At 41.7% G+C, this 26,533-nt stretch overlaps 2 protein-coding genes across 4 annotated transcripts; both read right to left on the bottom strand.

The window, feature by feature from the left end:
- Positions 1–168: 168 nt before the first annotated feature.
- On the bottom strand, positions 169–5,271 carry paf1 (PAF1 homolog, Paf1/RNA polymerase II complex component). Of its 2 annotated transcripts, none has more exons than XM_035622981.2 (14): positions 5,002–5,271; positions 4,034–4,066; positions 3,852–3,944; positions 3,637–3,758; positions 3,480–3,546; positions 3,292–3,393; positions 3,095–3,200; positions 2,699–2,767; positions 2,403–2,506; positions 2,197–2,313; positions 1,967–2,095; positions 1,599–1,704; positions 1,055–1,139; positions 169–934 (listed from the first exon to the last, which is right to left on the bottom strand). In XM_035622981.2, the coding sequence occupies exons 1-14, from the start codon at positions 5,046–5,048 to the stop codon at positions 477–479; spliced, it is 1,638 nt and encodes a 545-aa protein (XP_035478874.2). In that variant the 5' UTR covers positions 5,049–5,271; the 3' UTR covers positions 169–476. The 2 variants fall into 2 exon arrangements, with proteins under 2 accessions (XP_035478874.2, XP_035478875.2); XM_035622982.2 differs by having other exon boundaries at positions 4,034–4,063; positions 5,002–5,270.
- Positions 5,272–5,844: 573 nt separating this feature from the next.
- On the bottom strand, positions 5,845–24,586 carry taok1a (TAO kinase 1a). Of its 2 annotated transcripts, none has more exons than XM_035622974.2 (23): positions 24,068–24,586; positions 21,177–21,426; positions 18,538–18,609; positions 18,329–18,430; positions 18,187–18,232; positions 17,949–18,045; positions 17,736–17,849; positions 17,553–17,644; positions 17,236–17,329; positions 17,029–17,110; positions 16,746–16,913; positions 16,412–16,612; positions 16,165–16,293; positions 15,525–15,761; positions 15,298–15,426; positions 14,962–15,165; positions 14,598–14,837; positions 14,033–14,245; positions 13,699–13,881; positions 8,675–12,903; positions 7,454–7,592; positions 6,824–6,868; positions 5,845–6,746 (listed from the first exon to the last, which is right to left on the bottom strand). In XM_035622974.2, the coding sequence occupies exons 2-20, from the start codon at positions 21,306–21,308 to the stop codon at positions 12,367–12,369; spliced, it is 3,072 nt and encodes a 1,023-aa protein (XP_035478867.2). In that variant the 5' UTR covers positions 21,309–21,426; positions 24,068–24,586; the 3' UTR covers positions 5,845–6,746; positions 6,824–6,868; positions 7,454–7,592; positions 8,675–12,366. The 2 variants fall into 2 exon arrangements, with proteins under 2 accessions (XP_035478867.2, XP_035478866.2); XM_035622973.2 differs by having other exon boundaries at positions 24,252–24,586.
- Positions 24,587–26,533: the final 1,947 nt, after the last annotated feature.

Raw genomic sequence — 26,533 nt, 5'->3', positions numbered from 1 at the left:
CATTAACTCGACAAATTAAATAATTCATCTTTTCAAGATGGAGCTAAATCACTTTTGTACCTCTGGGGCTAAAATAAGCAGTAACATTTATGGGATTACTTATAGTCTCCCTGAATTTATTTGTCATTTGTATGCAGTGTTAACGAAAAACAACAAAAAAAATAAACCAACCTTTGACCAGAGTTTATTACAAAATGCCACCTGCAATTCAAAATCAGTTCCAAAGCTGTGACATAATGACATGCAAAAATCTGGGAGAATAAAGACATTTATTTTGACATGATCCTGTGATGAAGATCTGACAGACATAAACAGAAATGGTGTACAAATACATACTGAGCTAAATCTAAAAACTGGATTGAAGAGAGATGTCTCCAGTCCGAAGCCAATGAGCATCTTGCTCACAAATCTCACTGGGGATTTCAGAAGCAATCATAAATGTTTGTAGCTGGATGTACAGATAAGACAGATGCATCTTATTCACTGTCACTGGCATCACTGGAGTCTGAGGCTCTCTCACTTCCACTTCCGCTCTGAGCCCGGGTCTCTGAATGATCGCTGCTGCGGTCGCTGTGGGCTGGAGATGCACTGCGACTCCTGCTGCCACCCCTGTTTCTTCCTTCATCCTCGCTTCCACTGCCCTCGTCCCCGCTGCTCCTGGCCGAATTCTTGGGCTCGTTGTCCTCATTGTCCTCGTTGTCTTCGTTGTCCTCGCTGTCATCGTCACTGCCAAAGATCTCTTCCTCGTCACGCATTTCTCTGGTCCTCTCCTCGCCACTTTCACTTCCGCTGCCGCTGACTTTCCTCTGTCTCTTCCCTTTGTCCTCGTCCTCTTCTTCATCGTCTCCCCTCTGTTGTCGCTCCTCATCCTCCTTCTCGGATTCACTACCAGAGTTCTCGGCCTCGCTGCCGCTACCCTTCTCTTTCTCGTCACCTGGAAAAAACAACAAGTGCCACACGGAGCAGATGGTGAATGGTTTAGCAGAAACAATGACATGACTGTATGTAGCCAAGTCATGAGAACTGCAGTGGCAGAGCATGGAAGAAAACTCACCGGAGTCCTGCAGGTCTTTGTCCAAGTCCATATCTTCTTCTTCATCTTCTGGCTCATGGTTCTCCAGCTGAGCTTTACGTGCATCCTGAGAGTCACAATGACGGGAATCATCAGTCATCGGCAAACAACAAGGATCAACGCTGTTGCTATATATCAAACAATTAGTCAATTCGTCTTACTGGTAAGCATTGTTAAATATGTATGTAACATATAAATAATAATCCACATTGATAGCACCACAATTTGACATTATCTAAATATTAATCATCTATTCACAAAATCACCTCCTGTATCAATCCCTCTGTTGTATTGATTGATGACACATTTAATCTTTAATTCATACTGTACAATTTTTCGAAACTTCAGTAATATTCTATACGACAAATACAGTATGATGTATTGTTATAATTAGTTCCTTTTAGTTACATGAAAACATTATTGATCATAATTCATGTATCATGACGTTTTTTATTTTCCCAACACACAAACATCTACCCAGTAAGTGGTGAAACAGTTCAACTCCAGATTCATCATTCACACTCACCTGAGCTTCAAGCTCCTTCTCGTTCATGTCTCTGTGCTTACAAACCAGCACTGCGTTTGTGGTCGACTGTGCTCCAGCCTTGGCTCTTCTCTTGCTCAGCCGCACCCTGCAGGAGAGGAGAAAGGCTGTCAGACTTCAAAGCTTCCCATGAAAACTCCATAGAACCTTAGTGTTGGGGCTGTTTGTTTTGTGTGCATTACAATTTCACATCAAACTTTCTAAAGGATAGCAATCTACACTTTCACATCTACTCTTACTTGCTAGACCAAAAAACTACCAGTTGCAATTATTCCTGCAAAAAGCACATCTCCCCATCGTCCTGTAGAGGTGCAACAACAAGCCAGTCTGTTCTCAGATCAATGATTTACCTCGTCTCCAGCTCATTGTAGTAAACACCATCTCCATCTCTGAAGATAAAGAAGTAGTTCTCCTCATAACCTTTGCTGGCTTTGTTCTTGACATTCCAGTTGTACTCCCTGGCGATCTTGTAATCATATCTGAAACACAGAAAAATATAATACATTAGGAAGACAATTTAGAGCAGGGTTATTTTCAAATGCATTAGAAAAAAATAATTTGTATGTGATGTTTTACGTACAGATCCTCAGCCATGTAATCCACGCCCTCGTCACAATCTCTCTTGCGCTTGCGAAGTGTGTCTTCGTTGGGCAGGAAGTAGGCCACAAATTGATTTCCTTCCTCATCCATCATGCCTCTGTATTCAAGAGACAAGAAATGTCGATTAGTACTTATTTAAAAATTGCTACCGTGGATACATATTTCCAAACGACATTTTGTAGACACCTGATCATGGCCTGAGACATCATGTCCACTCCTAGTGGTGCTGATTGGTCTTTAGGTGCCGGATCAGAGTCAAAGATGACCTGAGCACATGGGTTGATCCACATCTGCAGAAAGAGAGTGTATACAATATTACTATCTAAGCCCATAAGGTGCCAGTTTGTCCGTGTACCATAAACAGATTTTACAGTGAAGTGTTTGGTATCTTTTCTCCTTGTTGCATGTCCGCTGCCACAGTGCATGTGGTATGCAGTTTGAAATCAAAAGTCAATGAACCTTCTGAGAAGAAGCTAGCTCACCTTGAAGTCAGGGAACACAGGTAGTACCTCCACAGGAGTAACTCTGGGTTTGCTGTAGTGCTGTGCAATCTGGAGAGAAACAGCGATATCATGTTTACAAACCATTGCTAATTTTTTTTATGACCTACACATACATGTTGACCATTACAGATAACGTGCCGACCATTACAAACCAGTGTTCTACTGTAGAGAGCAGCTCCACACCATAGCCTTCGAGGAAGATGTTTTATTCAGCCTAACAGTTGCAGACATTTTTTCCACAATCCCCGTTGCAAAGTCTTGAGTCAAAGTCTTACAGGACCCACTTTAAAAATAATGTCATTTCTATCTGTGGCTTGATCTATAACGGATGTTCAACACGAAGGACTTGGCCGGCCTCATAATATGCTCACTCACCGACTTCTGTGCATCCTCAAATGTCTTCTCGATAGCAGAAATCTGGCTGTCTCTGTCCTTGTAGATCTCTTCTTCTGTGAACTGTTGTTTGACCGATACACCGATCCTAAACACAAAACATGTCTCGGTCACACAAACACAAAATCAAACACCTTTCTGCTATGTGGGTTTCAAGGTAAAAGCATTAAATAACTCACTTGACTTCCACTTTCTCATTTGAAACACCATATCTGTTAAACTCTGTAGAAATATATTCCGTCTTTCTCATCCATGGGACCACTTTGGCATGCTGCTGGGACCTTAAGCGAGAGGGAAAAAAATAGTAAACCCCAAAATATCTGCATAGATTTACGACAATATCAAGCAGCCTTTTTAGTAGACTTACCTCTTTGAACTGGATGGAGCCTGGATGTCCTCTTCCAACAGTTTTTCATCCGCTGGATCCAACAATACTATCAATTTAAAAAGATTGGTTAAAAGATCATCTGAAAAGAAAAATTAACAATAGAATGTGGCATATGTGATCACAACTGAAGACTTACTGTTGGGGTCTATGCGGTAGGTGTCTGGGTTGATGAGGTCAATGGTGACCCCAAGGTCTGGCTCAGTCAGCAGCTCATGCTTGTGCTGCTTCTCTAGAGAAGTGGCTTTATACTGTACAAACCTGCCACAGCAGAAAGAGACATTTTTCAATCCATCTGTGTTTTATAAGTGTTTCCTTGGAGAACGTCGACGCAGATGTTTTGACTGTTTTTACCTGTGCTGATCAAATGGATATGTGATGAATTTAGGATCAAAGGGAATGTCGGGCAAGCTGTTGCAGTACTTCACTCGACAGACAACCCCCGACCTGTGGTGGGAACAGAAGTAAATGACAAACTAAGTTGAGGTTGTATTAAAAAAAACAGCAAATACAAAAATAGTGTTAAATCTACTCACCTCTCTGGGACAGATCTGTGAGAGGACGACCTACTGACAAAGAAAAGAGCAATTAGTCAAATCTTTTACTGTCACTCATGATCTACTGTTACTGCATTGTTCACTGCTCTTTTTCTAGTGACTGTGCTGTGCTATGCTATATTCCTGAGCTTGTTATATTTTGTCATCTTTGTGTATGTACGCTGGAAACAAAGCTTAACATTTATGGCAGAGCTGTTGAATTACATCGGGTTGAAACACCTAGGTGGGATCTCCATACCTGATAGTATGGTCACTGAGTGTGGTTCTCTATTCAGGCACATTCATGATATGTTTAGGGAATATATACATGTACTGTATCGCTTTCTGTTCTGAAGTTAATTAACTCATCGTTAACTCACAGGTGACCTGGTTTTCTACTGGTTATAACTGATGTTTTGTTTTTTATTATTGTATTTTATGTTATTTAATTCCTATTAAAGTTTTGTCTTGTTTTGTTCTGTGCCGATGTGTCCCTTTATATGTTGTAAAGCGTCGTGTCACCTTGTTTGGATAAGTGCTATAGAAAGATCGTTATTATTGTTATATTATTATTATAGTTCCGTCAATTTGCTAACGTTACCATTAGCATGCAGGCGTGCTAACCTCGGCTATCTTACACTAAGTCGAATCTACCACTCACAGAAATTCAGCCATTTAATTTGAATCGACAGCAAACTACTACAACTTAATGCACATAACTGAGTCACTAACTTATTATCTTAGTGAGTTTATTGACGAGAGGATTGGTTAGCGGGCGAGTTAGCTCCAGTCAACTTGACGTGATGTTCGGCTAGCTGTCATTGTTGGTTAACGTTGTACACAACTGTGAATTGCGCAACAAAAGAAATGTTGACTACTCGCGGCTGCTTCACCATTTACGCTGATATAAGTTGTCATATGCAAAAATCCAGCTCGGTAAACGAACTTGTAAAAGCATTGTAACGCACCTGTGTCCGTCTTCTCGTTGCGCTTGTGTCTGGATCGTCGGAGCCATTTTTGTGGCAAACGGCTCACAACCGAAAGCGAAGTTCTCTTTTCGCACAAATCAACTCAAACGCGCCTGATGTTAAACCAACAAACAACTTGGTTCCGGTAAAACTGCACACAACAGTTAAATTTCACTTCTATCACGATGCATTTTAGTCAGTTCGTCCCCGGCAGAACAGGAAGACGAGTCGGTGGCGTATCCGGCTCCCGCGGCTTTGAACAGGGATCAGCTTTGGTGACAGCGACCCCTACTGCCCTGGCATGGGAGGTGTCTGCTTCTTCTTCTGCTGCTGCTGCTGCTGCTGCTGCTGCTGCTGCTGCTGCTGCTGCTGCTGCTGCTGCTGCTGCTGCTGCTGCTGCTGCTGCTGCTGCTGCTGCTGCTGCTGCTGCTGCTGCTGCTGCTGCTGCTTCTTCTTCTGCTTCTTCTGCTTCTTCTTCTTCTGCTTCTTCTGCTTCTTTTTTTTCTTTTGGCCGGTGGCAACCTGCGTTATGGTGCATTACCGCCACCTACTATGTTGGAGTGTGAGCCAGAGTTTTCTACCCAAAACAAGAACCAAAACAACCAAAACAAAATTAAAATAAATACGTAAAAATGTAGCTAATGAATAAATAAATAAATAAATAAATAACATTCTTTGCATAAGTCCTGTCTCTTTCAAATAATGGAACAGACTTTTTAAACATATTGGAGATCAAAAGTATGTTCAGTCTTCTTCTTTTTTTCCCAACCAAACCATTCAATTGTCAAGAGGGAAAACATAAAAGACCAATAATCTCATAGGTCAATCAAACAGATACAAGTATAAAATAAAATACTTTTATTTCATTTAATGAATAAACCAATGACATCCCTATCATGGGTTACACTCTCGTCCCGGTCCTCTTTTCTGATCTCCATAGCAGATGGAGCTTTTGCACTTGCCATGCATGGTTTAGTTGTTATCGCCTTAGCTCCACGTAGAATACAGATACATGACATCTGAACAAAATGCGTCCACCAATAAAAGACCAGAAGATGCATCTGTAATGTTTCCAATGTTAGTAATAAACCTTCATGCTCAAATAATGTTGCTCCTATTGCCATTTCATTTATTGCAGGCGAGGGTTCTTAGTGTGAAAATTATACGATCCAAATGATAAACTCTTCATATCATCTATTGGGCTCTAGACATTCATCTAGACCCAAGTAAAATTAGCTCCTTGTTTAAAGGTGTATCATAACACATTGACAAAATATTTTGTTACTGATACGCCTGGCTTATAACAGATTTACTGCAATCAGGTGTTTAAAAAACACAAATATAGCTGCAGACAGTAACAACTGTAGTTGCATAGAAGCGGCAGTATGAACAAAATGTCATCTCAGTACAAGTCTCAAATGGAGTTTAAAGAAATAAAAGAAAAAGGCTCAACAAACATATCTTTTATAATGAATTTTCTGCGAGAGCCTCCCTGTTTGACTTCACTCATGATGCACCTCTCCAGCACCTAATATTAAAAATGGGCCTACATTAGCCAATGTTAACAAGGACTGTGCACTGCAGTGTGCAAGGCAGTCAGTGCAAAGGAAAAACAGCTAATGCGTTTCGTGATATGTTCCCCTGTCACATAACTGCAACAGCCACTTATTGAGTGTCTTCCAGTTGACTTCCTGATCTTTTCCCCGACTCAGGTCTGCATTTCTGTCTGCATACGGGTGTCAACTCTTTGGAGAGAGACAAGAGATTAGACCTTGGCTTCCAATTCTCAAAATGTTACACAGATCAAAGGAAAGGTACAAACCTGCTCAACATGTATAGCATCTGACCAGGATCATCTGCAAATACCCTGTAACATTAAAAGAAACAAAAATCATGCTCACTAACCCATGAAATGAACATGCTCCATACTGATGCCATAATGGACTTTGCCCATTAGGTCTGAAGTGTTTTTCCATCCATCGGTTCAGCATTATCAAGTAAAGTACAGATGACTCTTTGCCTTTTAACACATATATATGTTCTCTTCTCTCCAATTACTTCCATGTTAGCTGACAAAGATATTGGTGGGGAAAACCAACTCGTAGATCATGGACCTGTACTCTGTAACAAGTTGAACTTGATCTGTCTCTCTTTAGGTTAGGCTCTTGGTGTTCCTGACTAATTCGTATCACCAAGCTGGTTGTCAGCTGACTCATTTATCTGCAACTCTGAGTTTTTCATCCCACTACGAGTGATAATAAGTGAGGAGAAACCACACGATGTCCTCACATAACTAGAATAGCACAAAGCTGAAGAAACACGATAAATAAATTCAGAGGTATGTAAAGCTAAAGATCATGTGGGAATGACTATAAATGTCAATCAGCACGAAGTGAGATTCTCTTTTTGTGCTTGAAAAATGTGAAGCACAAAAGTTAACCACAAATCTTACCCATCTCCCCAGTGGTAAAATCCCCGGTCCTGGTAGAACATTGACAGAAACAGCCAGACGCTTATTGTCTCCACCCAGAAGATGACAAACAGGAACCATAGCGACGACAGCAGGACCTCACACAACATCCTGGAACTCTCTGAACACAAGAGACATACAGGAGAAATAAGTGACACCTCCTGCAAATTATTTAAAAAATGTATAACTCTTAAATGCCCCTGGTTGAAATAAACCAGTTTGGAAAATGTTGCATAACGGGTTTTTTTTGTTCATGTCCACCTGGGTCGGTGACCAAAATGTGAACATATATTTGTATTTGAAAATATATATATTTGTATGGTGTGTTGTGTGCTCCATCCATCCATGCGTCCAGCGCAGACAACGTGACCAACGTCTCTTTCCCATCTTAGCAGGCGGCCACAGTCTAATACGTCTCATAATGAACAGAAAATACAGTCTTCAATGCTTTGCATGATTTCCATTGGACAACTTACAGTTGCATGTACACATTTTTGTACTTTTTCTTCCACCGATGTTTTTTCTTTCTTTTATCTTGTTTCTTCTCTTTCTACACTTTGAGATTGATTTTAGCAATGAAAAGTGTATATAAATGAAATGTATCATTATTATTATTATCAAGGCAAATATTGCAAACAAAGTTTTTATGCATAACATATATAAATGTTAATATTTTAATCAAGGATTCGTGCTAAAACCACACGTATGCTATATGTATCTGCAGCCCCTCACACGACATACAGCCGTCGCATTATGCGGTGTTGTTGCGATCATTGACATTTGTTTTGAACTTTTCATTCAGAAGCAAATCAAAACGTCAACAACACAGAGCTAACTGATCTCACCGACGGTACTTCAGCGGGTGCATTGCTGTCGCCATCCATACACAGCCGTCGGCCAATGTCCCCGAGGTAGGAACGATGTTTTGTGTTAAAGAGAGGAGTACGACATCTGCTCCGCTGGCTCGTGTAGCTCGAGCTTCAAGTAGCTGCTAGCCAGCTAGCTAACAGCTACTTGTTCCAAAGCCTCTCGCGTGTTCCGTCATTCAGCGAGACCTTCGATTTTGTCTTTTACATCCCGGGTCACACTCAAATGCAATGGATGCATCGCGAACGCAGACTTACGAACGACAGAGTTGCTGCTTTAAATAAAACAGAGTGTCGACGTGTAAACGCTGATTCTCGTTCGAAGTCGTTTACTTACTCGAGTCACAGATTATTGGGGAGACATTCTTCTTCCACGCCCGCTAACGCTAAACATCCACTTTTGTTTACAACGATCATCGCACATCGCGTCGCACGCGCTTCCGCTTCTGGGACCGTTTTGGTTGGACGGTGCCCGAGCTGTGGTCCGCGGCCCTTCGGAGGTCCCGTCGCGTGTTTCGTGTGCAAAGCAACGGAAGTAACGTCACCACTACAATGACGAAAGCACGCGCACGCGCGCACACACGCACGCACACACTTCAAGTTATACTAAAATTACTTTATTACAGCTGATTTCTGTTCAATTTCCCTCTGCCAACACAATGGTAAATATAATACAAACAATAGTAAATTTGATCCTATTTTATTCTGTTGTGTGAATCTCTCTTCTTTTAAACACAATTTAAATCCACTTTTAGTATTTAACCATCTCTTATGTAGTGTCTTCATAATCTCTCTGACATTCAATAACAAGTTCCACCATCTATACATTTTAATACAGGTTATGTTGTAGTGGTAATGTGCCAAAGAATACTGAAACCTTCAAAGAAATGCAATCTCTTTTCATAATTTGCCTGTCACCACATCATCTTTTCAAGCATTTTTTTTCTTCTTTTCATTGTTTTATACTTTGGACACTACACCTGAACCAACTTGCATTTGTTACATACATTTCATGCCATCAGCCCAATGATAGGTAAAACCATGGAGACGAGACAATGCAGCGGTGTCTGGGCTTGGCAACTCAGGTATGGCACAGTGTTTGACCATAGAGAGGATCGCCATTATTCAGTTGCTGATTCTCATTCGATATCCCTTGCTTTCAGTCAGTAGGACAAAATTTGACATCAGAGTTAAAGTAAAAAAAAAAACTAAAAAAAAAACAAAACATTTAAGTAACAAATAAAATCCAGGTTGCTGAAAAAGGTCTTGTGAATAACAATGATTGATAACAATATCCCGACTCCCTCACGCACAACACAGACAAAAAGTGAACACAAAATGTGCATAAAAACTTAAGGCTGGCATGTATTTGAGGTTTGATTGGCCGAACATTAAAAGTCTCGGCCTTGGCTTTTGACTTAAGGTAAAATTTCAATAATGATAAGTACATTCCCCTTAATCAAATATCAATTAATGATGAATGTAACGTGTTGGTTTACAGTAGCTGGAACAAGTCGGCAAAAGAAAGAAACGTTTTCGAACCCCCCCCCACATAACTTGATATTATGCATACTTTTCTACTGTAGGTAGGATATACACACATGGAACATGAAATCCCACTTGTGTAATAAAGAGACCCCAGCGTTTTTGTGTCCTTAAACGTGACGGGAACACATCACAGTATGACATGCAGAAAGAGCCAGCGTCTCAACAGTTGGCTCTGAATCAGAGTGGAATGGGGACAAATGGTCAAATGTGTGCAGGGGGGAGGGGGTTTGTGGGGGTGAACTCTGCCGTGATGATGCTCAGAGACGGCAGGTGACTAAGTGGCATTTGAAGGAGATGACACCAAGTACTTGCATATGAGGCATTTTGATTCTGTACATGAGACCAAGAATATCTTCCACTGAGCATATATCCAGACATTTAACAACCGCCTCAACTTGGAGAGTGAAAGGTTTGCTAATATCATTGTATTCTGTCAGTTAAATAGTTAGTTTGAGAAATTATCTTCTTAAAATGTGAGTTTAGTTTTTAAATGATTTATTTAATAAAATAAACACATATGAACATTTATTTCCAGCTTTGTGATTCTGGGGGGAGCATATATCCTTAACTTCTATGGATATTTATCCTTAAAGGTCTTTTCAAAAAAGTGTTTTTAAATTCTCTGTATGGAAATGATAAACCTCACTTAAAGGACGCTGTCAAGGTCAAAGGTTACAGACTTCTCCAGAGATATTTCATCAACCAGAGAAAAGAGTGAACAGAAACAGATATTATTCAAATAGGAACTGTAACAGGTATCAAAAGGAATACCTAAGTGCTTTTTGACACATTTTTTTTGTATATGGCCAAGTTCCCAGTGTTTTTGTTGGGATATCATCATGTGAGCATGTGCTTCATTCAGTCACCCTTGTTCCTGGGTCCTGCTGGGTTGGTGTAGCAATTTTAACATAGCACCTTTTTTTAAATTTAACTTTTAGTGTTACTTAACTGGGCCCCAACATTTTTTTTTTCTTTTTTCAGAAAGACAAGCCTGCTGTCATGGTCATGACAATTCCTCACACTACCTGCCTGCACATAAAGGACGATCTTCAGTTAACTGAGTTCAGTTTGTTTAATGGAAACCGAAGCCAAAACATCTGCAGCATCCTCACATCCTCCACTCATTCAATATTCAGCATTAACATTAAGGAGATAACACATTCAAAACACAGTGAATGCCGTAAAGGGGAACATGCTTTCACTCATACAGTACTGTACTATGTTGCCATAAACTAGACCTTGTCCGTATTTGGGAAATTGCTCCTAAAATGAAAAAAATAAAAATCACAGCACAGGTTAGCGCGTCTCCTCAACTTAACAACGCACGTACCGACAAAACACTCATCCACCAGGTGCTTTGGGAAAAGAGGTCCAACGTTAATTTTACACATATTTAGCTGTATAAAGTGCTTTGAAAAAGGCAGCAGTTTAAAAAGGCACTAATAAAAATAAACAGGTCAATAGTAGGATTGTTTTTGAAGGCAAAAACTATTTCTCCTCTCAACGTGTACAATGACATTCTCTGTAATGGCAAGTTCACCCACATTACAGTTACAGATATGCACAAATAATTTATCTAAAATGTGTAAGATTTTAATCAACTCCACTGCATACGCAGTGAACACAATCGTCTGAGAAAAGTCTCCCAGACATCTTGAGTTAAAATGTGATGAAATAGAATTAACTGAAAAAACATACACTGGCACTGATTAGAAATGGTTGATGAAATTTTAAGTGTTAATCTATAAACTTCGGAGAGGGATTTTGATAACCAATGGTTAAAAGGCACTAAAATAGTGAAGCATAAGCCTAAAACAGTTAAGATTTGTTTATCTGGCTTTAAATTTGTTAAGTCTCTTTTAGCTAATGAACGGAAATCAGGTAAAATAAAACTACTGAATAAAAGGAGTCATCTAATTTATCACAATGACCATTACAGCAGGCTGGTACCACCACAGCAAAACAGAAAAATATTGGGTTTGCCGCATTTTTAACCACCATCAGAGGACCGGCCAGACTATAAATGACTATGAATTGGGTGAATCAAGGAGGGGAAGTCCTGTACAAACTGTGGTTGTATGATACCACATTTCTAAGGACATAGTTAACACACGTCAAAGGCTTTAACAGTGTGTCATGTGCAAAATGAGAGCAATGGCTGTAAATAGCACGAAACATATTCTAAAAAAGAGGAGCTGTAAATAAAAACAAATTGGAGTATAATGTGTTGACACTCAAACTGCTAATGTAACATAAATTTAAGGATCTGTATGTTTGCTGATAAACTGCTGTGAGGATGGGCTGTGCCTTTTCCAGCCCTTTTTGACCTGAGCAACATTTATTTACTCACACATCCACATCTGTACATGGGAGAAATGGAGGGGCGCCACAGAGAGACACAGAGCTCAGCAAATACTCCTTCTGTGTTTGTTGGACTCAACATCTCCACGCTCAACTCGGACTCCGAGGTCGACAGGGGACCTATGTGTAGGAGAGGTGTGACCCGTTAGATATCTGAGAGGTGACACTGGTACTCCTGCTCATGCCCTGCTCACTGCGCCCTCCTGAGGGTGTCCTCCCCATTGCTTGGGGGCTGTTCTGTACACCTCCACTGCTACGGGACACCAGGGCTCCTGCTGACGCGTGGCCCCACGGGGATGGCCCCCCACCTCCCTGCCCCCAGCCCTGCTGCATAGATGCCCCTCTTGGACTGGAGTGATAGTGGTGAAGGCTGCCTTGGTGACTTGACCCTGCGCCTAAACTGCCACTGCCACTGGCCCAGTGTGGCCCTTGAGAGCTCCCAGATTGGTGGAACTGCTGCTGATGACTCCAATTCCCTGAAGCTCCAGGAAAGCTGCTGCTGAGGGCCTCAGGGGAGATGTTTGATAGCACCATGTTGCTGAAACCCAGGCGCATACTCTCCGAGTCAAAAGCCTCAATTTCTCGGGCTTGACGTTCCAGCAGGCTCCGGATTCGTTCCAGGCGTTCATTCTGTAAGGACATCATCTCCTCCTCAATCTGAGGGAAAAAGTTGAGTAAATAATAATGTCAATAAATGCCTTTTTCCCAGCAGAAATTTTGAACTGTTACAGTAGGATCAGTCATTCCTGATAACATTAATGATGCTTTCCTATCCTGTATGTGTTTCCCAACAGTCCTGCTTAATTGTACTGCATTTTACTGGCATCAATCCACCGAGCAAGAAAGTAAATACTTGAGGAAGGCACCTTGTTCCCTGTTGCTCGTCCACATGACCCCAGTGCATTCTCAAGATAGCTGCTATTACTACTATGCAGGCTGCTTCAGTTTGCGTGCTCTGCCACATCCCATAACGCAAAGCCCACTTGGGTACGGGAGCTGTTTTTTCGCATCGAGGTTGCAACACATTCCCACCAAAAATGAACCGCTCAATGTCGGGGACCGAGACCACCTTCTCTTAAATGGTCTCAGGGTGATTGTTTTAGTCTGCAAATGCAGTTGTGGGAACACCCTTAAAGTCTCAGCACAACAGTGGTACACATATACGCATCAAGTCTATTCACTTATTTTACCTAACTACACCTCTCTAGGTTTGGAGGTTTAGAGACTGTGCTTGATTGACATCTCCTTTGCCCTCCTGTTTACTTTGTTGGGGTCCACCAACCTCCCACCATCAATTCAAGCAGGTCAAGTTAACCAGAATAAATAAAAAACCAATGTGAGCGTGCTTGGTTTTGAAAACTGAAAAAATACATACACAACGCAAATCCTGGTAATAATCATGGAGTCAGACCAATGTAAATCACCAAATGAGAATCAGTTATAGAAAGCAACCTTCTGTTCCAGCAGGGCCCTCCTGAGTGACACCCTCTGCTCCAGGTCCTTCTTCTCGCGTTCATGCTGGGCATCTGTCTGCATCTTGATCTTGCTCTGGTAGGCGTTGAGAAGCTCCAGCTCCTGCTGTAGCTGCATTCGTAAGGCTTGGCACTGAGCCTCCTGAGTCTCATCCAGACGGAGCTGAGGACACAGAGACAATCAAGGTCAGGGCTCAGGGACAACAAACATTACTGATCTGGAAACATCTTCTGAAAAGGTAGCAACATTTTATATGGCTAAGAGCCTTCATGGTCATGGTCTTCCTTTATGATTTCATGATTTCTGGACTTACCGCCTGAGTGGAAAGCATCTCATTGATGGAGTGGTCATACTGCTCTGCCAAGATGGCGAGTTTGCGGTGCTGCTCCTGCTTTAGTCGTTTGAGAACAGCCTTGTGCTCCGACTTTGGTGTGGTCTCTAGCAGATGGTTCCTTAGTGCTTTGTACTGTCTGGTCTGGATCTTACAGGTGTCCTGGAACTGCTTCTTGATCTGTAGCTCTTTGGACTATGTTGAACAGAAAATGCCTTAATTATACATGTATTTATATCTAAAAGTAAAAATTGAACACCAAAAATACAGAGACTTATTTTTACATATTAGATTGGTAAAATCACAATATCATTGGCTAACCACAAGGTTAAAGCTGTGCTTATAACCCTGATTCAGTCTTTGTGCTCTAAATTCCACAGATCAATGCTTCACCAAATCTTAGCTAATACAAGATGAATAGGTCTGATGACAAACAGGGACTTGCTTACTGGTGATCCTTCAGGTACTTAGAGCAGCATTTTATTTTAACGATCATAATTTAAATGAGCGATTCAGTGGTCATGCATGCTCACACACTTATTCTTACCTTGAGACTCTTGGGTTGCTGGCGAACCTCCATGACGTGTTTGCGTCGAAGCTCCCTCTCCCTCCTCTTGTTGTACTCCTGCTGATTGGTGAGCTCCGTCTGGTGCTGCAGGCGGATCAGCTCAGCCCTCGTCCTTTGGATGGTGTTGAGCTGGCGGAACTCCAGCTCCTGCATGGACTCATGGTGGCGGAGAAGCATGGCATGTTCCAAGTCCTTCTGGGTCTGACGCTTGTTTAGCTCCTAATTATTTGCGCATGGAGAAACGGCAAACAACAAGAAAGATGAGATTGTAACACGAGAACGATTTGTAACAGTATTTGTAACATTTGAAACTCAATCGTACAATGTGGGAGAGCGGACTGACCTCTCGCACCAAGTCCTGTTCAACATTGTGGCGAGCAATCAAGATCCTCCGTTTGAACCTGCGGCACTCCAGCTCAAGGTACTGCCTCTGCCTGCGCTGTAAATTGGCTTCCTCCTCAGCTTGGAAGTGTTGGAAGTTTTCTTTCTGCTTGGACAACCACTCCTGCTTTTCTTTTTTGGGTGTTGACTGGTTTTCATTCAGCTCCTAGAGGGAAGAAGGATTACAGATCACTGATCAAACTGACTTCATACGTTTGATTGATGTTTATTTGATTACAGTAAGTTAGGTGAAAGGTTTGTTTATGTATGGAGCAAGAGTGCAGATGAAGCCACCGACCTCTTTCAGTTGTTCCTTGCGAAGTTTGTACTCCCGTTTTTGGGATTCTAGGAAGCTGTTCAGTTCTTTCTTCTGCTGACTCTGGATATGCTGTTGGAACTTCTTTTCATCATTGCTAACGGTTTTTGCCTGATTGAGAAATGCACAAAAAATCAGTTTGATTTATGCAATGTATTGGCCACAGTTCATGGTAAATCTTATTAAACATAAAGGAGACGAAAAAATACATCTTTCTCCATCGACGCCTGGTGCTTCTTGATGAGTTTCTCCATCTCCTGAGCAAAGCTATTCCTCTGATTCTCCAGCTCCTTGTCCAGACGGAGTCTGTGCTCATCCATCTCAGCCTTCAGCTTGTTTTCCAGAGCCATCAGTTGTTTCTGATGCTGCCGCCTCATGCGCTTGTAGCCCAATATCTGCTCCCTCAACTCAGAATCCTGCTCGTGCTCCTTAATCTGGCGAGTGAGCTGGCAAAGAGAAGACACAGATTCTCATTAGAAATGTATTATTATTATTATTATTATTATTATTATTATTATTATTATTATTATTGTTGGTTGGAAGGAAATCGTTTTTGAGAGAACAGTATATATGTGAGGCAACAATATGTTTTAAAGTAAAATATTAAAGAAAATGAGAAACAGGGCAATTTCATGGAATACTAGTATTTTAAAACTTTAAAGCATGAGCAAAGGATCATGAGGACGAAATCTCAAAAGAGTTCTTTCATTTATCAACCCACTGATGTTCAACATTTGTAATAGGTATACAAGCAATAAAAACATTATCAACCAGTTATTTTAGCCCTCTTCTTATATAACCTGGAGATATAAGGGTTAGGGTTAGGGGATATAATAAATGTATTGTTACCACTGAGGCTGTGCGTATAGTGGCAAAGTGTTCGCGGTTTCGTCTCGGCCGTGGAGTGTGTGCAGGTGGCGACTGTGGCTCAGATGGCCGAGAGTGAGGTTCTGACTCCTGATTATACGTCTCTTCTTCCTGAAGGGGACACAAAAAGAACAGAGGAACAATAGATTAAAACATATACCATTACTCTTGAACACAATATATACAGTAAGACATGGCTTCAGAATAGCCCAAGACCTAAACTTCATACCGGTTTGAGGTGAATGACAGAGCTGTTTGACATGACCGTGTGGTCTCCCTCCATTTCCACCTCACTCTTGTCATCGCCCGCATCTGTTAGACTGTTGACGGAGCTGCTCTGGGAACTGGCACTGATTGACATACTGGGGATGGATTGGTTGCTCCCCACGCTGTTCACTGTGCCTGTCCTACCCACATTGTGTTCTGGCTCCTGAAAATAACAGCGCAGACGGTAACAAGGTTACAACAAGACTCTCTTATAACATAGGTTTATCAAATGGTACAGTAGAGCCTTGCTAACATGGAGATGCAGGTTGGCAGCAGTTGAGACAGGCAAAACAGACCTCATCTTCATCTTGTGCCTCAGTTGTGGGGCCATTGTGGGCTTCCTGGAACAAGATCTTCTTCATTTTACGATACTGCAGATTGTCCAGCTCCCGCACTGCATCTTTAGTCCGATTTATTAGGTCTATTAGAACCGATTCTGGTCGTTCACGCTGGACAAATGCATGCTGGAGGAAGGACACAGTTTGCTTTAAAATCCTCAATTCTAATGTGTCTAAAAGATAACTAAAGTCAACTAAAGTTGTGGCCCATTCATAGCATTTTTTTTATTTTTATAAGTACCTTTAATAGCTCTTCTGAGTTGGGCCGATCCTGGGGAAATTTCTGAAGGCATGAATCTACAAAGTTTCGGAAATATTCCGTCCTAAAGTTGAGAGATGAAATATGGAAAAATTATAATATTCTTATTTTATTTTGTTGCATCTGGTCTCTGCGTGGTTTAAGAAAGAAAAACAAAATCAGCTTTTGCATATTAAATTCTGAACTCACCATTCACTCGACTGCAGCATCGGGCTCTCATTCTGTGCTATGTGGTATAAGGCACTCATTGCATTCATGTTGAACAGTGGAGGCTTCCTCTCAGCTACAAACCAAGCAGCGGGTTACACCAAGGAGTCGGATGTGAGGAAAAAAATGTATTTATAAGGAGGATGAAAGAGCAATATTATTGAGTGACTGACCGATTAAATGAGCAAAATTAATTCTGGCTATGAGATTATAAAATTATAAAAGCGATGTGTGGATGCAAGTGATGCAACAACAGATGAGGTCTCAATATTGTGAATGATGTGAATCTGTGACTCTACCTAATTCAATGCAGGTTATTCCCAAAGACCAGATGTCCACCTTTCCATCATACTGTCCCTCGTCCATAGCTAAAATGACTTCTGGGGCCATCCTGAGAAAACAAACACACACCGTACAGTAAAAATGCTGAATGCTAAAAATATATATTTATATTTTTATAACAATTTTTTTTTTTTGCATACCAATATGGAGTCCCAACAAAGGAGTTGGCAGGACAGGCAATGGAGGCAGAACCAAAATCTGCTAGTTTGACCTGCCCTGGCTCTGTCAGCAAGACATTTCCTGCTTTGATATCTCTGTCAAACACATATGAAGGAAAGATTACAGTTCCACACAGAAGACAGACCGCCTGAGGGCAGCGGTGCTTTGTGCCCAGCATGCTCCTGAACACTCACCGATGAATCAAGTTGTGGGAGTGAAGATAAGCCAGGCCTTGAAGAGCACCATGGGTAATTGCAGCTATTTCAACTTCTTGCAGAGGTTTCTTGTGAACTGGAAGGGAACATTCACCAGGAGTGATGTAAATCAAGAAAAAGCGTAACAAGGATAAACTTAAAAAGAGAGACTATCCTCTCTGCTTGAAGCCAAGCAGCCTCGTGCAAAGATGATGAGTTTGAAACTTTTTTAACTCACCTTCTAACAAATCTGAAGCAGAGCCTAGACAATACTCCATAACCAGCTGCAATCAAATTAAGAGTGGTCTGTGTTAATTCATTGTTTTTCACCATGAATAATTAGTGCGGTCACCATTACTAACTCTCGTGATGAATCTCACCCAGGCAGTGTGCTCTCGCAGGTAACATCCTTTGTACTCTATGCTGTTGGGGTGTTGTATTCTCTGCAGGAATTTCACCTCCTTGATAATGTCTTGCCATTTCTGAGAAAACAGTAAAAAGCAGAGCACTGTAACAACAGACGTAATAACATTGATTTAAAAAAACAACTGCCTGTTAACATGACGGGGGTTAGTGAAAGCTATCATACCTCAATGGACTGCTTTCCACTATAGGACATCTTCTTGATGGCCACCACCTCATTTGTCCGCCCATCCCGTGCCTGAGTAATGAGCATATTACAATTTGGTGAAATTGGCATCTTCATTTCATAACTGTGACAATGATACTCCAGAGTCTCTGTATTATTTCCTAGTAATGCTTTTTTTTTTTACATTAGTAAATCGATTAGATCAATATATCTGATCTCATTGCCCCAACCCTCAACACATGTTGTGTTTCTGAGACTCAACTTCATGACCCACATTTGAATTCAGATGTGTAGATGTAATGAAGCCTTTGGTCAACATTGGCATTGTATGACAAACACAAATTGGAACTTGTAAGACAATTCTCTGTAGGTTAACTTACATAAACCATGAATGCTTTTAACTGCTCAGGCATAACGTTCACATTACAGCAGTAACTATGACAAAAAAATTCTATATTTTATTTTAGTGTAAAGATTGCTTGCTAATTAATTTGCTTGAAGTCAACGAATTGACGGTTGTTGGCCAACACACTGAGAAAGTGTCTGTACAACAGGGCTACATTTCTGAAATCATTCTGAAATATCATTTTTTATTCATGAAAGGGACCCAGCAAGCCTTTGTGGTGTGTGATTTCCAATTGCAGAGAAAAAAAATATTTAAGTGATTTTCAGCGATGTTATCGTGGAGGCATTTTACCCACTGTAACAATGATGCGGGATTACAAATGAATTTTGCCATTTGTTACACAACAAATATATGCATAAATGTATTAAATTAATTGAGCCAGGCAAAACTTTTCTGCTCTGACAGCCTTTTATCTTTTGCCAGACCCCTATGTGTCCTTATGTACCACCACAGAGGCCTCACTGAAATGAGAGAGGATGTTTTTTTTGAAACAGTTCAAAAGACACATGCGACTAAAAATCTGTGAAGTGCAACACAAAAATGTTTCCCTTGGTCACACCGTTGAGCCTAACATTCTGCTGGTCGTTGTGTAGCGTTATGTCAGAGGCAGAGTAGGGGCGGGCTTTTGTATCTGATTGGCTCTGACCCTAGTAATCGTCTTCGCTGAATGTTGGTGGGGAAAAATAAATCATGCATAGGGTGAATTCAGATTGTCATTCCTATCGTCTTTTCCTATCTACTATTCCTTCACCTCAATGGAAAATGTCAATAGGTCAAGGAAAAGTGTAAAGGAGAACTCAAAGGAATTAGGAAAAGCCCACAGGGCTGCTTAGAGAATCTGACTCGACTTTCACTATACTATGTCATTGTGCGCGGCGGATGTTATTGATACGTCTGCCGTGGTGAAACTACAAATATCCGAAGATGGACTACAAAAAACGCAGTGGCTCCATCAACATATTTCAGTGTGTTTTACCACTGTGTGACATCAGCTGTAAATGTTTCATATACAACGGTAACTTACATGATGATGTACATCACATATTCATACTCTTCTACTTCTATTTCGGATTGCATCGTTAACGTTCGAGCATGGCACGTCATGTTATGTTATATATATCTCTGCCACAATGAATTGTGGGACGTCTAAATCTTCTTTCCTTTCGCATAGGCAGGTCCAGTGTACCCTATGCTAAAGAAGATAGGAAAGGAAGCATTGAAACACCTTTCCAATGCATGTAGAGAACCCAAACAGCTCTTATCATATCTGCCGATGAAATATTTCAAGGTCACGTCAAGATTTAGGAAACTTCCTAAGCAAGTTTGACAATTCGACCGCACCCATAGTGTATACGCCTTAATATCCTACGTGTGAAACCACGCCTTGTAGGCTATACTACTCCTCCTTGAGTGAAAAATGAAGAGAACTCTAGATTGTTTTATCGTAAAGAAAGATGCTGTGCCCGAAACACCTGTCCCCAGGCCTGAAAAGCCCAGCACAGACACAACATCATCGGTGGAGTTAACCGCTTCACCACCTGTCCACCCTCGCGCCAGTCAGATGTCCAGTCCTGTCTCAATATGCTTGGTGGAGATGGCCTCATCCGACTCCGAGTCAGAGCCAACCACATCCGTACAAGCCAAAGTATATGTGTTTCAGAAGGAATGGCTTGTCCATTTTTTGTGGCTCAGCTATGATAAAACAGTCAACATTATGCACTGCATTTATTGCAAAGAGTGCTTTTGCTGTCGGAGAATCGATGTTCCGAAACGAAACGTTTAAAAAAAAGCACAATGTCTCTAAGAAACACAACCTTTGCCGTGACCGACAGGTGCGTGGTCCGCAGAGCAGCCCCCCTTCCAGCAGCGTTTTAGCACCAGGCAGCGGCAAACCGAAGCAGAAATTATAAAATAATAAAATGTAACACTGCTGCTAATACAACCAAAGAAGAGCAACCATTTATCAAATTTAGCTCCCAAATCATTTTCATGGAAAAGCACATTTATTCCTGTTTACAGTCATTTACATAATGTGTTAAGAAATTACCAATGTATATAGGAACTATCAAGATAGGAATAATAAGTGTATTATTGCGTTGCCAAAAGGTGCAGTGAAAAATGTTGGGTGCACCATTCTAACCAATGTAAAAAGTCAGTCTGGAGCCCTGGTTCAGGTGTCACAATGAACATGGCCTTAGGTTCAGACCTCAGCCTCATATTGAAAAATACTCACGAAATACACAGCACCAAAGCTGCCATGTCCAATCTCACGCAGGTCGGTGTAAAGCTTTTCTGGGTCCTCCTTGAAGAAGAGTTCAGCAATTTCGGGGTCCTTCAGGCTTCCCGCCCGACTGCTGTTGGGCATAATGGTGAGTTGGGGGGCAATGCCGCTGCCGCCAGCAACTATCTGGGTCTGCGACAGCGACTTGAAAGCCCCCACCGATGGCTCATCTGCAGGACAGTGGTCTCATATGTGTTCAGAGCTAAAAGAACAAAGAGAAATGAGAATGAGTACAATTAAAGAAATACAGGAGCAGAGTGGTATAAGCTAATGTATTCATGTGTCCCTAATATAAATTACATGTACAATGATCGCCATAAGTGCATTGGAGCATAATCCACACATTCTTTACCATTCCATGTTACAGTTAGAGGGAATGCAAAACAATATGCAAGTAAAAAAATCACAGCTCTCTGACTGTCCACATCTGCAATAGCAGAGTCTATTAACAGGAGCAAGAGAAGGCTAAGCAAATACACAAACTGCACCAGGACGTCAGGTGCAAATGTGGGGAATGGCCAGTTGGAAATCCTGAGGTAGCAAGAGATAAGTCTCCTGTTTCCATAGTAACAGCAACTACAGAGAGGAAATTGGTGGGCTGTGTCCTGACACCCCCTCGCCCCCACACACACCTTCAGTAACTCGTATGTGGACAGATAGATGTGATGAGGATACAAAGAATCAGCTGGAACAAAGAAAGAGATGAGGTAACAACACACTGATTCGCTGTGAGATAAATGCCTGAACTTAAAGAAAGCATTCCACTGACAAGACTACTTGTTAAACCTGTAAGTGTTTGGTAAACTCACATTCTCAGACATACCAAACATTGTCCATGTAACCTTCCTACGAGTGATTAAGAGCCAGTTCACCAAAATCTCTCACACGCACCATCAACAAAATATTCATAGATTCCCTTTGAAGATAACCACAGAGAAAACATCAATACAATGCAGATATAACACCTGAAAGACTTTACATAGTGGGTAATCCATCAAACTTACTGTGAGCAGCACTATTTATTGAGAACCATTTCCTCTGAATGTTGACACTACTGAGAGAAAAATCAAATGTTCACTGCATTATACAAAATTATCTACAGGACTAGATTCCACTAGAGATTTGAGAGGAAATGTGTTTCCCCCCTCCCATGTGTCTGTTATTATATTGAAAAAACTATCAGGCTTAACATTGTAACTATACAACTTAAATGGTTTGTTATACAACTTCACTGCTGTAATACAGATGTAGACTGTAAAAGATCACTGAGGAAGGTTTACTGAGTACATGCGGCTCAGATGATCTGCTGCAAACAGATGCAGAGCTGACGCTAGAGTCACAAGACTTCTTTTCCCAGCCGGGGAGAAACAGCCCCCAGTTCAAGCAGACATCTTTTGTCTCACAACAACACTGAACAACTCACTATTCCACACAGATGCAGCCACAGCCCTGAAATAAAGCCTCATTACCATGTGGGACTGTGCCTCTTTATTGCCATTGTTCTTCACGACATTGTTGCTCTCGAATGAGCTTGGTTGTCATATCTCACACATGGCATTTTCAACTGTGGAGCGCAAAAGTGAGTGATGATTACCGATACCTTCATAAAACACCCTTGCCTTCCTGCTAGCACCACACACACACACACACACACACACACACACACACACACACACACACACACACACACACACACACACACACACACACACACACACACACACACACACACACACACACACACACACCAAGAATGCAGCAAGACAGGACAACAAAGCTGGAGGGCTGGAATTCCCAATGTATGCCCGCATTGCTCTGCATTTCTCAGCACTTCCTGTTCGCACGGCAATGAGGAGGTAGGACTGGGCGATGGTGAGCATTTTGACGAGTGATTATCTGTCCGTCTACACTTAACAACAATGGCATGCCTTCATGCAAAGCGTTGCATTTTTGGACAGTCAAATAAAGCATCACACTGATCATTTATCTCTACGAAATGCAACTGTCATCTCTTCTTAGAAATCCCTACTAAACTTAAACTCATCAGTAATGTAGGTCAGTTAAACCATTCCCCTTTGACACAATCCATAGGAGGGGGGGGGGGGGGTGAATCACACTGTGTCAACCAACAGTGTTTCCTTAATATTTACCACCCATGACAAAGAACAAATAATTCCAAGACTATGATCTTACAGCCAATGTATTTCCATGTACAGCCCTACATTGGAGTGCATTAATAAAGAAGCAGTGAGGCCTCAATCAGAGCAAGGGCACGTTCATACTTACACACACAGTAGTGTTGTTGCTCCGAAGAAAAATGTTTAAAACCACAACAGTTGAAACGATCCAGGTTTGCCACAACGCTCAGATGTGGGGCAGCAGCCCAGTCTTACCTGCTGCCCCACATCCCGACTTACCTGTGGCTGGGAAACACCTCGCTGGAGTTACAACACAAGTGGGATTACAGAGAACACTTTAGTGGGATTTGCTGAAAGTTGTCACTTTCCAACAGCTGTTTCGGTTGACACACACACACACACACACCCAAGCGAGTCACACGAACAAAGTCTGAAATGTGAAGACCCCAAAACAACACCCTCCAACGCTGACTGCACTGTTAGCTACACACCAAAGTTGACGCTAGCTGAGCTAAGTTACGTGTCAAATGATGAAACAGCCCGAGCAACGCTCACGGCGCGTTCACGACGCGTAGAGCCGGACAACTGCTCGGGTGGTGCGGGTTTAGACAACGTTAAGGCGACATTTGTCGGAAACTGCTAAGTTAGCAGGCTAGCCTGTGTGGTGTTTGCTAAGTTAGCTTAGCTGGTTAGCTTAAAACTCACCCTCTTCTGACAGGCCAGGTTTCAGCGCGTCGGGTAATGTCGTGTCGCGTTCAAAAGTGTCTGGAATTCTAAAAGTGGTCTTCCCGCGCGCTAAATCCTCGTGGTTCTGAACGCTGCCAGTCGATTGTAACAGACACATTTGTTCATTATGGTAGATTTCAACAACAACAAAAAAAATCCCCACCCTTGAGGTAACTGGGGTGCCAGAAGAGTCGGATCCCACTCCCAGGCAGGTCCAAAGATGGCTGCCGAGCGCTCCGCCGCCGCCTCCCTTCGCGAAGAATACGTTGGTGGAGAATGTGAGGGAAGTTCAAACCCCACCGAGACACCCGTGAACGCGACGCGACGGTGTCCGCGGTGTCGCCACAGAAAAACAGGCGATTTAAGCCAGCACGTCGGCGTGTGGACTAGTTATTAACATATGCCAAGGCTCTGCCCGACTGCCTGTCTTCCCTCCTGCGAACAGCAGTTCCGCCCTGCTGCCTGTTGCAGTAAACTCTCTCTGACCCAACACCCAGAGGCGGAGACACTGGAGCATAATACAGAGCAACAGCACACAATTAATATAAAGGAGAGTTTTGCACTGAACTCTTGCAACTCTTGAATAACAGGCTCTGTTATTCACACGTGTCACCTCGTCATTGTTTTCGCCTTTCAAGTGAAACATTCTTACCTGAGAAGTAGACTGGATCTTGATTGGTACGCTGAAGGTGACATGAGATGAGAAGTTCACCAAGTGCCCGAAATGGAAAGCAGGTCTAAGTGTATGTATCCTCTCTTTGACAAGAAAAGTGCCATTGAGACACAATCTCTCTTCTGCCAGGCAATCCTAGTGAAGAAGGGCAGCAGCTTCATTTATAAATGGAACAGATGACACACAACAAAAGGATTCAAAAACACAGCAAACAGACTAAAGACAGAAACATGGGAGTCAATGGCAAAAATGGACTATGGGAAAATAAAAAGCAAATATTAAAAGCATGAAGGCGGTCTTTGCATGTCATGATAGAATTATTTTATTTTGTTGCTATTTAAAAAATGTTTGGCTTGAGGGTGGCACCAGAGAAATGGTTAAGGCCTCATTAAAAAACGTCTTAATAAATCCAGTAGATTAATTTGCTACAAATACCACTGAACGTCAGTAACAAAATTTCTTTCAGATCAGATGATCAAACTTCTTGGTTAATTAGCACATCGGTCAGGAAGATTTTTACCTAATATTGGCAGAACATAAAATTCAGGTGATTACACAGAATCTGTTGGATCTGGGACATGCCAAAGTTCACATTGGACTGGCCAGTTGTGGTGTTGATAGATTATAGGGGGAGAATCAGACTATGCAACTGGCTGACGACCAACATCACCACCACCACCAGCACAAACGCACACACACAAAAAAGCATTGAAACTTGGGGGACACATTCAATTGCAGTATAAACATTTCTTCTTAACCAATATTATTGATTGTCATGACATTGCTGTCATGTTTGTTTCATGAGCTTAATGTGCCTATGTACTTAGTTTATGTATATTTGACTATTATAGGTGTTAATGAATATGAAAATATCTGAAATGCATATTCACTGGCACCGAATACACTGCGTTGGCAAAAACACAAAAAAGGGCCACAAAGGGCTTACTCAACACAACTCAAAACACATATTCACAGGATTATACGTCCATGGTCCACGCTAGGGAATAAACCTGTATTCTACTGTTGGCCACTCAGCAGCTCCACTGGAACAGGGTGTTATGTGACTCGCCCTGGGGATCCCTGACAGTAGGCTTTGTTGTTGTGAGGCAAGAGAATTAATCTCGAGGCCTTCCACTGTATTTTTTCTCCTGAGGATTCAAAGTAGAAACATCACAAGTATCTCCAAACAAACAATATAACTGATCTCAAGTTTCAGAAATTTCAAAATCAAACATTGGTTTGTTTCCAATTTTCCCTGAACAAGTTTCTGATTATCTGCAGCATAAAAGATGGTGTTCTGAGGATGACTAACACACACACAAATAAATAAATGAATAAACATTTGTATATATATATATACAAATATATACTTACATCATACTTGATGACTCTCATCAGCAGACGTAGAGTAGGCAATTTTCCCCTTCAAGCAGGGTATGATAGTCAGCTATTGTTTACTAATAGATTCTCTGCTGGTGGGTCTGTGCATGATGTAACAGTATACAGAAGAAACCCCTGTACTCAGTCTTTCAACTTCAGCCTCTCTCTCTCTCTCTTTCTCTCTCTCTCTCTAGCCATCACAGTCTGCCTGGTAACTCAGCCTGTACAATGAGCCTTTTTCATCGCAGACATTTTGACATGTCACAAGAGAAGAAGCACAGAGAGAAGCGCAGGTGTAAATAATGAAATGAAGTATTTCCGACTCCTGATCAGAACAGGGTGCTGTGAGAAGGGCATGTCACCTGTCTGTTTCAAACCCATCACATGGCAAA

The sequence above is a fragment of the Scophthalmus maximus genome, chromosome 11 (assembly GCF_022379125.1).
Source record: "Scophthalmus maximus strain ysfricsl-2021 chromosome 11, ASM2237912v1, whole genome shotgun sequence".
In the NCBI taxonomy this organism is placed as follows: Eukaryota; Metazoa; Chordata; class Actinopteri; order Pleuronectiformes; family Scophthalmidae; genus Scophthalmus; species Scophthalmus maximus.
This window is presented reverse-complemented; position numbering and strand designations above follow the sequence as displayed.